The following is a 16,684-nucleotide window of genomic DNA, read 5'->3' on the forward strand; positions in this document are numbered from 1 at the left end:
AACTACATGTCATTCAGCAGAAATCTACAACTCAGAAATACTGCAAAATTCTTACAGCAATGTAGTTTTTCCAAAATACAGTAAAACACTTCTTTTTGGAGCCAATATTACACTGTAAATCTCATATTCTACTGTAAAATAAATCCCACTAAATAGTAAAAATATGGCTAAATTTAACAGTAATGTAGAGTTTTTTCAAAATACATTAAAACTCTGTTAATCTTGATGCTTTTTGGATGCTTATACCTCATATTCTACTGTAAAATACTGTAAGAAAAAGTTTTTTTACGGTATTGACACTGTAAATTAATGGTAGGATGCTTGCAACTACAGTTGCCAGTAGAGTCCCTTAATTTTACAAGAATATTTGTTAAAGTGCAACAAACCTTGTGCAATGTTTTCAGTTTGTGAAACAACATTTTTCCATTTTCTTAATCTTTAATTTCCCTGTTTGTGCATCTACTACAGGAAGTGTAAACCGACCGGGGCCGGTCCCTGCCTTCCTCAGGAGCCCGTCTGTCATCCCACCCCCACTGGACATGAAGCCCTTCCTCCAGTTCCCCATGGAGTCGCCTCACCCGGCCACCATCGGCCTCTTCCACAACTTTAACACGGTGAGTGCCCACAGGCATACCTGCACATCAGCGAGAACACACACACGTGTGTGTGTGTGTGTGTGTGTGTGTGTGTGTGTGAGTGCGTGCAGATGTCGTCTGGGATTTGTTATCATCTTGTTTCGCTTAACAGAAGACAGAGCTGGTATTCAGTTGTGGTTTTGGAGTGTCGCCTCCAGAGTGAAGACAAGTGATAAAGTGCTGAGGATTTATACAGTATAATCCAAAATGATAAGGTGACAGCTGTTTACTTTTATTCAGCACAGTGAGTTTCAGCATAATTGAGAAAATGCCTGGCGAGTGTTTTACTGCAATAAAATGACTTACAGCTAATCAATTGTATAAGAGGCACAGGGCCGGATTCTCTACAGTCAGCATTTTCCACGGCTCCTTCTCATTTCTAGATTGGGTTTCATGTGAAGGTCAGCGCGGCGACAAACAGGGATGTACGTGCACCTTCCCCCCCACATACACACTATCATCAAGCTTATCTTCGTGCACTCCAGCAAAATGACCCTTCTGCAGGTTAATGATTCATCCTGCTCCGGCGAGGACATTGAGAGTGGCCACTAATGCCAGAGCACCTCGATCCAAATCACTCTCTGTCCGCACAGTAAAATTTAAAGAAGTCTGAAACACTGCTGTCATCCGGTGACAGACGACCACAGCTCAGTCTTTGTTTAAAGCAGGACGTACTGAAAGGACACAGAGAGGGGAAAATTGCCAAAAACCTGATTACTGTATTTATTGTTTCAAACACAGTTTGGGTAGAAACTTATTGTGGAGTGTGGAGCTCTGTGAGTTATCTAGAGAGCTAATATCAGGTCTGACTCACCAGGATTACAGGTAATTTCCAGACACTTAAGATTCTCAGGAGTATACTGTGGGTCTCGCCTTCTTGCATTGAGACAGAAGCTGCAGACTGAGGCAGAAAAAGAGAGTGAGCCTCTGTCACTCCGCTGATTTCACACACTCCAGAGGAAAATACTTTTTCTGTGAGGCTAAAGCTAAATGCGTGTTATTAGTCTCTGTGTCAGTTTGTGAAAAAAAATATTACTTTAATGTTAGAATTCTTGATATTTTCATTATATCAAAGCCCATTTTGGTGAGATTTATGGTCATTTTTTCCTGCAGTATCCATTCAATATATTTGTAATTTAGTTCTCATTGTTCCTTCCAGCCCTTCACACTGCATACCTACACACACGGGATTCACAGGACACAATGCATAATGGAGGTTGTTTGATTCGATCACAAATTCATTGCTACCACGGCTGATGAAATGACTTTTCATCTAACCAGATCATCACACTGAACTGTAACTTTGTATAACTTTATCAATCAGTTTATGTTCATACACTGTAATAATAGTGCATGTATTTAATAATCAAAATAACTGTCAAAGTAGCTGTTTTCTGTTTGGGAGGGGATGTCAGTTTCCCCAAACCAATCAGTAAGCAAGCAACATATCTGTCCCACATCATTTTCAGCTGACACAGAAGCTGCAGGACTGCCTGCTGGGATCACTTTCATGTCAAGTGGAAAAATATACGATTTAAGAGCTGATACTTATTCAACTTGTCTAGCTGCTGCCTGTATAGCAGTGCGGATCTCATCCACTCTTGTCACTGTGTTTCTGGCTCTAGCACAGACGTCGTCTCCCATCCAAATTGTGCCTGCAAAGCTCTGATTAGCTCAGTTGTTTCTGTAACCAGACGAATAGCCTTCAAAAAGCACAATATCAGATTTAAAAGTCTGGAACAGCCTAACTGTCATCTTTAGTCTTCTTTATTTAACAGCTCTAAGTGCCAAATCTCAGCACACAGTTTAACAGACAAATCAGTTTTCTCTCAAGATTGTTGCTGCCACCAGTGGTCAATAATGTGACATTTCTATCAGAACTATGGGACCTATAGCACTAAAACTCATTTGATGTTACCAACAAATCAACCAGGACTGACATGTTTTAACTTAAAACACAGGAAATTAAAGAAATTTAAGAAATGTGGGATGATCTTGAACATTGGAGACCTCAAAGTGTATTGGAGATTGAATATTAAAGATGCAGGATTTTCCTAAAAACAACGTATTAACTCATACAGATATATTCCCACTCAGTTATCAATCATGGTCGTCTAGAAGTGTGTGTATTTATCTACAGAGATTCTGCCCTCTGACTTATCTTCTTCGGGCGCTCAGGTGAGGTCAGAGCTTTATGTGATTGTAAGCAGCAGGAATAAGGAAGCTGGTTACGTATAATTCAATGATTTATGGATTTATGGAGAAAGGGTGGGATTAAACACATTTGTACATCTTCTCACTCCTTTTTGAATATGTAAACCAACTCATCAAGTGTTTGACAATTTATCTTGCTTTATGTTTGTTATTATCTGTAAATATTACTTTTTTCTGTCTGTCTGCTTGTTTGTATGGAAATTTCTCTTTTTCTTTTTCACATTTGAAATAAATTTCCAAATCAAACCAGATCAAGCTGGCATGAGGAAGACACAGCACCAAAAAATGCAAATTTATTGAGGCGAAACGCCAAATAAGAGTGTATCTGGGGTTGGCTTTTACTTTTATTTTCACTGGCCAACAAGTTAACAAACAGTAACTGACTGCAATGTCTACCTTTAAGGATTGGAGCTGTAAATGACATCAGATATCCATATGTAACAAACAACAAAAACTCCACTGTTTTAGGGAGGGGAGAGTGAAATATGAGACAGAAAGTGGACTAATAGGTTAATGAGGTTACAACAGTAGGTACAGATGTATAGAAAGCGATTGTGACAAGAACAGGTGGTAAAATAATGGGAGACCCAGAGAGAGAGCAACATGGTGAACAACAGCTACCAATAAGAGACTAAGAGAATAAGAGAACACACACACACACACACACACACACACACAAGCTGCCATGCATTCACCCACACTCAATGTTGGCACAAGTGCACAGATGTAAACAAACAAATTTGGAGGTGTTCAGGTCTCCACCTGAAAAACACCAAACAAGAGGGAGGTGAACTGGAGACAAGAATTAGAGACAGGAACTAAAAAAAAAAAAAGGTCTATAAATATTCCTAACAATGGATTCAAAAGGGGTTTAAGTTTTCAGACCAATTATACCATTTCCCTGGTGCCTGGAGCTTGAGAGTGTAAACAGTCTCTTATTTGGCAGCAGACGTTCACAGTCTGAGCAGGGGATGAGAGGCTGAGTAAAACCGCAGTGTACTTTTGGCGGCTTAATGAGGGCAACACCCAGTGCTGTGGTTGCTGAACCCTGCCAATGGGTCAGAGAGCTCACATGAGTCCATGCGAGTCGTCTAAAAATGAGGTAGTAAACATTTCATGAGAGAGTGACGTGGCGTACGTGTGTGGTTGATCTGGGAATGACAAGCTTGGATGGTATTTAAGAAGTTATAGGCCAATGTTTACGTTTAGCATTTAATTTGAGATTTTTCGATGTCTATGACTTTACTCTATTTATTTTAATGTACTTTAATGTTTTACAGTTAATATTTTTGATGTGATTCACCTAATAGCATAATCACTGAGCTGCATTTTTCTAATGACAGAAATTATACTTTAAATAGATATGTCAATTGTATCTGAAATCAATCTAAAAATGTTGGAAGTCCAATCCTCTGTTTTTGTGCCAATACAATTTTCATGCAGACTTGTCTATATTCCATTTGGTTAATTTCACTGTTGAACAGTTTCAGTATATTTCTGTATTTTTTGACTCAGTGTTCTGCTTATTTCAAATATGAAATCCAACTTTCCTGCTGTCGAATTTGTTTTCTTTTGTTTGCAATGCCCTAATTTCTCCAGCAATCTAAAATACATTTATCTTCTATCTTCACAGAAAACATCTCTATTGTTTTGTGTAATATTCTGGTATGATGTTTTGAAAAGCAGACGTTTTGTAGCACACAAACAAAGTACACATTTTTGAAGACAGGGGGTATGTAATTAGGCCTTTCTAACCCCAGCATGCATTAAAGTGTTTGAACAGCACCCAAGAACTCAGGCACAGGCAGCAGCACCAGCTGCTACTGAAAAAACACACATCCTCCTGTCCACATCAATCACTGCTGCCTCTTCAATTCACTCTTCTCCGCTCTTTTTTTATCTCCCAGCTTTCTCCCCCTTAATCGGATCCCCCTGTCATTCACCTGAACCTTTTCTTTAAAACCTTTCCCTCTCATCCACAATCACTGAACTGCTGTTAGGAGGCACCGAATCACTGCCCTCCAAGCTCCTCCTGCATTGCTGAATCTTTGATGTGGGCTCTTGGTTGTCTGTCCTCAGATGGACCCTGTCCAGAAGGCTGTGATGACACACACCTTTGGACCGCCTATGGTGAAAACAAAGCGCCCAATCATCTCCTGTAACGTCTGTCAAATACGCTTCAACTCCGAGGTATGAAACATTAAATACTTCAAATGAAGGATTTGCTTCAATAGCAGCTGACACAGCAGGCTGATCAAGCTTTGGATTTCTATATAACGCCAGAGTTATGTGCATGGGGTGGTAGTAAGAGTGAAACTTGGCATATAACAACACTATTCCACATCACATTGCTGATGCTGATACAATATATCTTGTAGCCAAAAGTTCACACATATTAGAGCTATGTTTTGTATTACTTTCAGAAATATGGGCAGAAGGCAATGAACAACTTAAGGAGAAACAACCCAAAAGTTAGCAAGAACTTATTAAAAACAACAAAAAAAAAATATTAGCACAAAAAAAGAAATAAGAAATGATGGTAAAACAAAAAAAACAGGATATCATATGAACTGTTGTATGAGGATACGTTTGAATGTGTGTCATTTGTTTTCCACAAAGCTTATTTTTTGCAATAATCCTAAATCCAATGGAAAATTCTCATTAGCTTTTTGTCAAAGGAACCAAGGCAATGCAATCCTCTGGGCCTAAAAAAAAAAAAACGTCATCCCTACACCACTCTATACCAAAATCGCTTTACAGCATGGCGCCATTCCTTAGGGCTTGGCCAGCAATTGATATTTCAGCTGCCAAAATCAACAGTTGCTGGCTGGAAATGGGAATGAACGACAAAGCAATTTGTACTATTGCAAGCTACACATGAGAACAAAAAGCCTGACAAACGTAGCAACAGTAACTAGGGGAGGCAGAGCTTAGCGAAAAGTCAAACTGTCTCCGAGCCCTGCACCTGCACTCTTGACACATTAAATCATGACCTAAAAAGTTAGTTGGCTGGAGTCAAAGTTAGTTGGTGATTGACTGTACAGCTGGAGCAGGTGAGAACTTGGTTCACAGTTTCTCAGCTCCAATTTTAGCCCGTCCAGGAAGGAGAGTGGGAGGAGGAAGACACCGAGAAAATCCCTGCCTGCTTAATTTATTCTGTGACCATCCAGGATAAATTTTGACGTCCCTCTGCACTCTAGTATCAGAGACTTAAAGGGGTGATACTGTGTCAGACAAGCAAATACAAGGACAGCGAGCATGTTTCAGAACGCTTGCACAACCTTTCTGTACAGTGTACAGAGCTTTTGTGGTGCTGAACTATGTGTCAGGATTATTCAGGTGTTGAGTGTGACAAGTGGTTTTTAAGTCCACTCTGATGGGGTTTTAATGGAGAGGTGTGAGACATCTGAGGGTGAACCACAGCTTACACCTGCTTGTCCTCAAAGCTACCTTAAAGCTGATGGCGCACATTTTCTGCATGTCACCCCTGACAGACAGCACTGTGCCAACATGAGGGACCGAAATAAAAGAGGCCAGAAGTGATGAAACTCTAGAGGAATGATTTGAGTGTCCCCATTAAAGAGGGAGTCGTGTTAACTGAAGATGAAAAGCAAATAGCTCATAATGTGACATCCAAAACCCAACTGCTGGGTGATATAACTGAAGTGTTACAGCCTTTTACAGTGTTTGCATTTTTAAGTATGTGTGCAGTGGAAACATTTTGATGGTCTGATAATAAATGCCTCTGTACATTTATTTACAGAAAAAGATCTCTCAAATTCTACAGTTAATTTTATAAATAACAAAAAAAAGACACAGATCTGTGAGGTGCAACTACACATCTGAATTTGACGTGTGTGCATTCATCAAAACAGAGAGGGCGTCAAAAATTCTGGTACTTATGACGTACACTGTAACCTCTAACCTAAACATGAGAAGAAACCAAACAAAAGCCTGACATTCAAGCCTTGCTAAAAATATAAATGCATTCCAGTGATGAAGCGCTAAATACTTGTACTCTAAATGCAGTGGTGTGTAAAGGACACAGGCAGGGAGGGAGTCATCCGAAACTCGTGTAACACTGTCCTGCGCTCTCTGTGAGGGGCCGCTTAATTATATCTCCCCTGCTCAGACCTGCATGTTCTCACATGGTCTACATGAGCATGAATACAGATCATGAGCGCGGGCTGCTTATCACATGTCCATATTTACAATCTGTATGTATTTGAATATGAATCTGCACATATAAAAACATGTGTGTGTAGGGCTGGGCGATATGGCTAAAAGTGTTACTATAGTAAAAATGTCCATATTGGTTGATGTTGATTACCTACCAAAAAAGTCATATCATTATTTCTTTTAAGTTTAAAGGCTGATTTTTTTTCTTCTGATAGAAAGTTGAAGAATTTATTGTAGTTTCAACCAGTATTTATTGTCAGAAAATGACAACATTTGCCAAACGACATAACATTTCACAAATCTGAGGTAGATTTCAAACAATTATAATCAAAATAATGTCATTAAATTCTGGTCAGCAGCTTGTCAAACGCTTTTGACATAGGGTTTAAAACTTGTGTTTTAGTGACAATGGAAAAAGAATAAATGGACAAATCAAAACTGTGATTAGTGTTTTCTGTTACACCTAAAGTTTATAATTTCTGCCAAAACAAAAACAAAAGATGGACTTTGAAAACACTGTGAAGTAGAAATGAAAGTCTGATGTGGCCAAGGCAGAAATCATGTTTACAGATGAGGAAATGCATGAAATTTTTACTGACTTCGCCTTTAGTCACGTAAAGTCATATCATTATGTGAAATAGCCGGTTAGTCAGCCATGATAACCCGCCAACTAATCATTAACATAAGATTAGTAAACTAGATGTGGTGAATTCTATCATGATGGGATTTTATCCATGTCCAAACAATCACACTATAAATAAATGAATGCACATGTTGAATGCTGTTGTGATGTTATAATGTCACCGTGCGCTTCAGTTGCCGGTGAAAGGTGGCTAGTCAGCCAGTCAGCCTGTCCCCTGGTCTGATCATCTTCTTTTCTGCCGCTCAGTCTTCTTTTTCTGGTTAATGGCTGGTGGTAACTGGTGTTTAAGGTGCACCCTCTATGGGTAAATGGGTGGTTTAGTTATTTGGAAGATTTATGGAATATTTATTCTTTCACTATCAAGGAACATTATATTGAGAAAGTTATCATTATTGCTTTATTGCCCAGCCCAATGTGTGTGTATGAGTGTCTCTCACTGGTGTCACGTCTGTGAGATGCAGTGGGATGTCTAATATCGAGCCACCTGTTTGTCCTGCCTGCTGTTTTACTTGTAAGCCGCGGTGTGCATCTGCTCTGCCGCAGCTCTACAGCACTTTCCACAGTAACCTGAGAGACTTGGAGCTTAAAGCACGGTGGACATTCTTTAATAATGAAGGAATACTCTGCTTACAGTACAGTACTTGGCTTACTCATGCTGTCTGGGCTGCGCTGCAGTTCAAAGGAAGACAAACGCTCATTATTTTTCATCAAGTCTTCTTCAGGTCATGTGCCACCAAAGTACATTAATAATACCAACATTTTCCTGTCGTGTCTATATATGAGGGTGGCGGGGGTTAAAAGGGAGTTCTCAAGTGCTCACACATAGTGAAAGAGGCAGATTGATTGATAGTGGCCATAAGAAAGCAGGTGCTTCTCACTGCTACTACGCTGTAGCCACACATGTTGTAATTAGAACTATGCAATTCATTTCAGGCCACAGAGGACAGATTAGCCTGCCAGTGTTTAGCTCAGCTCTGCTGCAAGGCTGACGTCACACCATGCTGCATTAGCCATCGTCACCACTGCAGTGCCATACTGGACACCTCGCTCTCTTTCTTTCTCTCTCTCTTCTTGTTCTTCTCAGGCCCACACCAAACCTTGTTTCATTCACATCTCCCGTCTGTTCAGCAAGTCAGTTTGCTCACCATTTTCCTCGTCAGTTTTCATGTTTCTGCTTCCCCCTCTGTGGGGTATACTGTATCATCTGTCCCCTCTCCTTCTCTCCACCTCTCCAGCTTCTTCCCACCTCCTCTTCCTGTCACTGCTGCCAGTACCCCGTACAGTAGATTTCAAGACCCACTCCCTCTGCTTTCTGTGCCTTTGTCGCTTTATAGATAAAACATCAAAGCACATCCTGCTTAGAGAGAAAAAGGATTTCAGGGACATTCACTTGCTCTCATTTTCTCCCTCTTAAATCCCATCTCTGCTTCTTCATTCATCTTAATCCCCCTTTCCATAGGCTCTTTCGTAGCTTCTCTCAGTCTATTTCACCTACTATGCAGAACATCATTTATATTTTATCATTATTCCCTTTTCCTTCAAAGATCGTATGTGGTCATCTCTTTTACATCCTATTGTTTCTGCTGCATCCCACCCCCACCTCCGAGGCTGTCAAGCATTTTATGCTTGAACTGACGGCACACCTTTATTGATTTCTTAAGACCTGACACTGAAGGTCACAGGGACAGTGAAAGTATCAAAGCTCCAGCAGAAAGAAAACAACTGGGACAGAGAAAAACAAGAAGGGCAGCCACACAAAGTAAGAACTGCATAGAGAAGAAGGAGCATTAAGTATTTCTGCTTCTTGAGCCTTCTGCTGTCATTTGTTTGTGAAGTTGTAGGGCTTCATCTCCTTGCCTAATTGCAGGGCTTTGGATAGCAGCAGCCAGAGGAGTTGGGTTACACAGGCAGAGCTATATCTGCCTTTCTGTCATCACCAATCAGGATGAGGGCTATATGGGTAACTATCATTGGCAGTTAATACCTCAGGCTTACAGAGGCATCCCGGACATGTCCCAGTGGTCCCTTTGCCTCTGTGAAGCATCCCGCCCCGCAGAGTCCCAAACATGTACCTGTCACGCGCCTTATTCAGGTCTCTCAGCCTTGTTATTGACATAATGAAAACCTATCTAATCCCAGCAGGCCTCTGCTTGTGCTTGCACACACACACACACACACACACACACCATCTTGTATTACTGTATTAGTGAGGAGCTTACAGGAACTATATTTGTGCCCTAAGACCTCACTCTTTCCTTTGATTTTATCTGATGCTGACATGTACATGTATATCTGGACTTGGAGGGTAACAATGATATCTCAAGGAATTTTTTCCATATTGGACTTCTCTGCACCTTCTGATTTATGCTAGGGCTGGGCAATATAGAATTTTTTTTTTTTTTAAATGGCGCTATTTTTCACCAAGCACCTGAAAATCAATATTGCAATGATATTGTAGGGTTGACTGCTTTCAGAAAATATTTACACAAGAGTTTTGATAAATAATCACCACCAATGTGGATGTAATGACTAAGAGGGGAGTGTACATAATATAACAGCTAGAACGGTCTGGTCATTTTAGAAAATTACATCACTTTACTGTAGCCTTTACATCAGGAAATGACCACACTTGTCTTACATATAAGAAAATATCTAGTCTCACATTTCGATATCAATATAATATTGTCCAGTGCCGATCTTGACAGTACGGTGCAGTCCTTTGTATAGCAACACAGAGAGGATGTGGAGGTTAGGGTGGTGTATAACGTGTAGTGTGACTTAAATGCAGGAGAACAGAGTTGACAGAGTTTTTATTAACTATAACCACATTTGTTTTAGTTGTCTAATCCCAACTATATCTTAACCACAGTTTACTTGCCTGAACAAAAGTCCTCCTCTCCTTCACCATGTTATAGTTGCAATGTGCAGATATCGTAGAAAGCTTTGTCAAATTTAGTGTATTCATTTTTAATGAATGATCACTGTTAGTGCTGAGCTCTGGCTAATATGTTTCCTGCAACTGCTTCACAATAAAAGCCACCCTGTGTATTGCCTGCTGAATGCTTTTAATGTGAAGCAGCAGCAGTAAGAAATATTTAGTTGCTCTTCAGGGCACTTTAATATAGCTCTGATTCAGCTCCATTCAAATGAGTAGTACACAGTAAGGCTGTTAACAAAGACACTAAATTAGAAACAGTAACACTGAATTACATCCATGCATTGTTTTCTGTGAATACATTGTGCAGTGTGAATCCAGCGAGGGAATGCGGCACTAACAATCATGTAATTACAAACTGCATACAAGTTTAATGGCTTTTTACTAAAAAAAATGCCAACCATAAATAGTAAATTTCATGAAAATCTTAAGGATTATAACTTTGACATGCAACTTGTCTCCTATTACCTTAACCTTGTCATGATAAACTGAAACCCAAAGTCTACACCCGTACTGAGGGCTTACCGAAATGTCCACTCCTCTTCATATTTCCCATTTCCTGAGTTTAAACTGATCCTCTTAAGTGCAATCACACAAGGACAAGCAGGCAAACACATACTCATGAACGCAAACTCTCTTTGATTTGCTCCATTTTTTTATCTCAGTAGCTGACTGTCAACTGTCACTGGTTGCCCACAGCCCTCCAGCCCATTTCAGATAATCCCACCACTCAATAATCATCATCAGCTCAGCAGGCCAGTTCAGTGATTACACCAGTAGTGAAGGAAGATGAGAATATTCTGGAGGCTAATCTTCCATGACAGCGTCATCAGCACATCAGACCCCCAAACCCCATCAGCTCAGCAGCCATTTACTGCTCTAAAAACGCAGGGGGGCAAAATATATTTCAGAATTTGTGAGGAACTATTAGATTATCCTTTGGGAAGAACAACGTTTGTTTTTTCTCGGTTTAATAAATATTTCAATAAAAGGAACACCACTTAACCCCCCCTAGTTACTAAGAGTCACTCAGTCTCTCAGTTATGAAACAGTGGAATCTCCACATGGCGCTGTGGGTTCACTTCACTGACCTCACTGAGTCTTTCTGAAGCTCATGGTGTCAACAAGAAAAAGGTCATAAAGATAACTAACATGGTAAACAAAATGAAATGGAAATATGAATACACTTGTGACAAATTAAATCCATGATTTCAAGTAAACCACGCATGTCCAATGTCCAGCCCCGGGGCCAATCATGGCTGGCAGTACAATTTTGAGTGACCCCCAGTTCGTTTTTTAAAATGTACAAATTGCATACAAGTTGAATGGCTTGTGATCCACCACACAATTGATTAATCAAGCAAGATCACTTTGCTTTTTCCTCTGTTCACCTCACAATGAGAAGATTATCATACAGTTTGTAGATATGCACCAAGTAGGAACAGGTGGAGCTAATGTGTTTTCATAAACAGAAGATAAAAAGGCAAACTAATGGACCTAGCAGCAGGCATTTCCTGCTAGATAGCAGGCATGGACACAGTGGGGGTCGTGGAAACTTGAATACTTTTTACTTAACCTTTTGAAACCTAAGCAAATTTGATTTGATTTCCTTCAAAAACATGAGAAGAAGGAAATAAGCAACTTAATGGGAAAAGGCCCAAAAATCTGCAAGTAATTTGTAAAAGATCAAACAAACAAAAAAGAACTGAGAAAATGACCTCAAGAAAGTGCTAAGAAATAAAATAAATATAAAGTTTTTCTGTAACACGATTATAAATATGCAATGATAAGAATTATAAATATAGTTTTCTGGACATTTTTCATGTTTTGGGTAACCAATTTCCTCAGGTTCCAGAGGTTTAAATACTTGTGAAAGGCACATAAATGCAAACCAACAAAACTGAGATTGATCCAGGTTATAGGTTGTCCCATGTGATGCGAGAGGCAGCTGGGCCCCCTGGTATTTTCACATTATCTAATCTGGCCCCTGTTCAAAGAAGTCTGGACTCTCCTAATGTAAACCTCTGATGGGTCTTGTTCTTCCACCAGAGCCAGGCAGAGGCCCACTACAAGGGGAACCGCCATGCTCGGAGGGTGAAGGGGATCGAGACATCCAAAACAGCTCGTCTCCAAGATGGCGACAAGCAGCACCCTCCCCCTACTGGTTCACCCTCCCCATCAGGCCCCTCGCCATCTAGCCCTGAGCCTGATCCTAATAAGCACGGTGAGCATCACCTGTGACATATGATGTTACACATGCATACACACACACACACACACACACACACACACAAAATCTGTCACAAAAATGGCACAGATGTACAACACATCTGTTATGTGACACTAACCAGAGTGTTGGTGTCCTGTGTCTACTACAAAATGCAGTGTTTACATGTATCAGTACCAGAACTCGCAGTGCAAACTGCAAATCTGATCAACAGAAATGGTGACAGGAGTTTGCAGATATTTAGAGCCAGCCGAATGAACAATACATTTAAATTAGAATTGTTTAAATGTTAAATTTCACTTTCAATGCGCCTGACGTTCTGCTGCAATGTCTCTGCCACAAGTGTCCTATAAATAACCGAATGGTATATATCCCCTACTGGTTCACCCTCCCCATCAGGCCCCTCGCCATCTAGCCCTGAGCCTGATCCTAATAAGCACGGTGAGCATCACCTGTGACATATGATGTTACACATGCATACACACACACACACACACACACACAGGCACGCTGCCACAGATATATGAATGTGTAAACCCTGGGCTGGCTGCAGTATTAGGTCATAAACCCAGCCCCCTCCATGTAAGCATGGAGGGGACATGGGCCAAACTAAAAATTCAAAGTACACATCAAACAAATGTTTGCCAAAAATGGTTTCTGTCATTTTAGGTGATTCTTGATGTTTGTTTAAGTGCTCATTTATTAAATAAGTTTGGTTTTAATAAGCTATCAGATGCTATAAAAAAGGGGGGGTTTGATGTCATGATTGACTTCATCAATTGCATTGTTGTGATTACGAATGTATAGGCGGGAGCAGACTAGCACTGGGCTCACACTGGATACGGATGATTTTCTATGGAGCACTGGCCACTTGCTTTTAGTGCCCATGCTGAGCAGTCAGACTGTTCACATGGGATGCGCCGTGGCCCTGAGCTCTGCGGCAGGCTCACGATCTGCAGTGATAGTTTCAGTGTCTGGTCTACTTTTGCTGCGAGCAAATCTGACAGAAAAACACACTAAAAATGCTATATTAGATATGATATTTATGATTTCATCATGAAAAATGATAAAATATGCATCCAGAGCGTTCACAATGCTTGTCAGTTGTGTCTTCACACAGAGGAAGGGGTGAGCAAGCACACAGAGATACACACACACACACACTCAGACAAACACAGAGAAAGATACACAATCAAGCAGAGACAGAGAGACCGGGACAGAGTTCTCTGTGTGATTAGAAAGGAGCAGAAGGAGAATCGCTGCTGACAGGCATAGAGAAATGCTCTCATGCTGTGAACGGCCAAGCCATTGCTGACAGGCGCCTGCATGGCAATTAACATATCGGGACACTTCTGCATCCAGTGTGAATCCAGCGTAAGCCTTCAAATAAGGCAACCATCACAATATTTATATTTGGGCTTCAGTTTTGCAACGTGAGAGGAGGCGGAGACACATTGTCTGTCGTTATAGTCAATTGAAAAACACAACAGAGATGTAAAAAGTAAAAGAGAGTAAAAAGAGATGTGTGTATTGGACTTCAGAGTGGCAGAAAGCTATTTTCACACTGTCATATCATGATCATCAGAGTTGAAGGATTAATAATATGTTGACTATCCACAAACTGTTCACTGACCTGAAAACTTTGTGTTGTTTACAGATGACACCCAATCCTGTTCCAACTCTAACAAGTCACCTTTGACCCCCAGCCGCCTTCCAACACCCACACTGAGCTCTGCAGACGCAGAATGTCCCCTCTTGCCTTCTGTCAGCACACCTATGCCACCCTCTCCCTCCCCCTCGGTGGCTCTCAGTACCCCCCCTGCAGATCCAGCAGCCGCTGGTCTTCCTGACACCCCGTCACCAGCACCCAGCCCTTCTTCAGGAGAGTCAGAGGAAGAGAAAGCCAAGAAGCTTCTCTACTGTTCCCTGTGCAAAGTAGCTGTTAATTCCCTGTCACAACTGGAGGCACATAACAAAGGTAAATCCAACACGGCTTTGCTGCAGTGCACATATTCATAAGTACATCACGCCACAGAATATGCACAATCTTGAGAGAAATAAACCTCCACAAACAACAGCATTATGTATTATGCACTCTTAGAAGCAACTTCAGAAAGCCTGAAGCACAGCTCTTTAAAGCCATTCTGCACTTGTTCTGCATTTTAAGTCTCAGAAGCTAAAGCTGGGGCATTAGTGCCACTTAGTGGTAAGAACAGCAGGTTAAAAACTTAAAAACCTCAACTCTGACCACCAACAGTAAATATTGACGCTCTCCATTAATAGAATTACAAGAACATAGGAATACCCTCCCATCTCAACCTGATATTTTATAACATCAGCCACACTTTACACTAAGCACATTATCCATATTATGATTTAAATATTCACATATTAGTACTAATTGTCTATTGCTGTATTTGTACACTTAGATACTCAGCATACTATACATACTTTATATTAAATATTCAAATATTTATATACTGTGTTAATTGTTCACTCTTACTGTATTTATATTTTTATATATTTGTGCTGGTACTTATTTCTACAGGCAATAATTCTCTACGCTGACATCAGAACGACTGTAGTGAACCACAATGTCCCCCGGGGGCTCAATAAAGTATTTTTGATTCTGATTTACAAATTTGTTCTCTTATTTGTTTGTGGAAACTGTCTCACAACAAGGTCCGCTCAGATTTCTGTCAGATCACATGATCTTCATGCAGTTTGCCTAGTTGTCATCAAACTGCAGATGTTTGAATTTCCAATGGTTTTAACACTTTAAGGACTCTTTGTCCATGTTGAATTAAAAACTGAGGTTCAAAGGCCGTTCTTGATCTCAAAAATTGCCGTTGAAAACATCATTGCACCATAAGGTCAATTTAGTATTCCATAGACACACTACACTGGAACATGGCCTCAATCACCATCATACTTGTCTTTTTATTGTCTCCAGGTACCAAACACAAAACCATTCTGGAGGCTCGGAGTGGACTGGGACCCATTAAAGCGTACCCACGTCTGGGTCCTAAACCCAGCCCTGAGCAGGGAGGGGAGCTGTCTTCTGACCCCAACACTCAGGAACGCACCTTCCACTGTGAGATCTGCAATGTCAGAGTCAACTCAGAGCTGCAGCTTAAACAGGTGAGAAAATTTGCACAAAGCCCCGAAAACCCTGAGTGACCCTAGCTTTAAAGTGATCTCAATATCCAATAAGGCAGTACCCGACTCTGAATAATATCAATCAAATCAGATTTAGCTGTTCAATATGAATATTTTACGATTCAGGGTGTTTGAATGTTTGAACGGGTTCAGCGGGTTGTTCAGAGTAACAGCTGCATTCATGTAATATAGTAAACAAGCTCACGGCAGAACGGCAGTGCGCAACATTATCAAACAAAAGCCAGAGAGAGTATCGTATTAAGTTGCTTTAAGCTCTAAATTCACCACTTCTAAGCAAAAGAGAGAAAATAATGTTATCTTAGAGCCTTATGGTGCAGAGTCTCTCTTTCTCTGTGTTGCTGCCTGTGTCTACAGAGTTGTGTGAAAGTCAACGGTGCTCCCTCCACTCAAAAATACAAAATGTCCCCAGAAGTACACCGCACAGCATACTGACTAGCAAAACACAAAACCAAACAACTGCTCGACTTAAAACAATCTCATTCAGCTGAGGAGTATCCTGATATTTTGAATCTCTGGCTTTCAGGGGGCAGTCCTAATATCCAATAACTGCTCTTTCTCATTTTATGCTTCAGCATATATCCAGCCGGAGGCATCGGGATGGAGTTGCAGGAAAACCCAACCCTCTTCTCAGTCGGCACAAGAAACGCACAGACTTTATGGTAGAAACTTAC

General features: G+C 40.7%; 1 protein-coding gene across 2 annotated transcripts in view; it reads left to right on the plus strand.

The window, feature by feature from the left end:
* LOC121961444 (zinc finger protein 385A-like) overlaps positions 1-16,684 on the plus strand; it is a 39,845-nt gene that overhangs the window by 22,324 nt on the left and 837 nt on the right. For both annotated transcript variants that reach the window (XM_042511437.1, XM_042511444.1), the window contains exons 2-7: positions 469-614; positions 4,929-5,039; positions 12,656-12,830; positions 14,491-14,811; positions 15,787-15,974; positions 16,586-16,672. In XM_042511437.1, the coding sequence (XP_042367371.1) occupies positions 469-614; positions 4,929-5,039; positions 12,656-12,830; positions 14,491-14,811; positions 15,787-15,974; positions 16,586-16,672 (1,028 nt within the window). The remainder of the gene's footprint in view (positions 1-468; positions 615-4,928; positions 5,040-12,655; positions 12,831-14,490; positions 14,812-15,786; positions 15,975-16,585; positions 16,673-16,684) is intronic.

Source organism: Plectropomus leopardus, chromosome 2, assembly GCF_008729295.1.
Source record: "Plectropomus leopardus isolate mb chromosome 2, YSFRI_Pleo_2.0, whole genome shotgun sequence".
NCBI classification, from domain to species: domain Eukaryota; kingdom Metazoa; phylum Chordata; class Actinopteri; order Perciformes; family Serranidae; genus Plectropomus; species Plectropomus leopardus.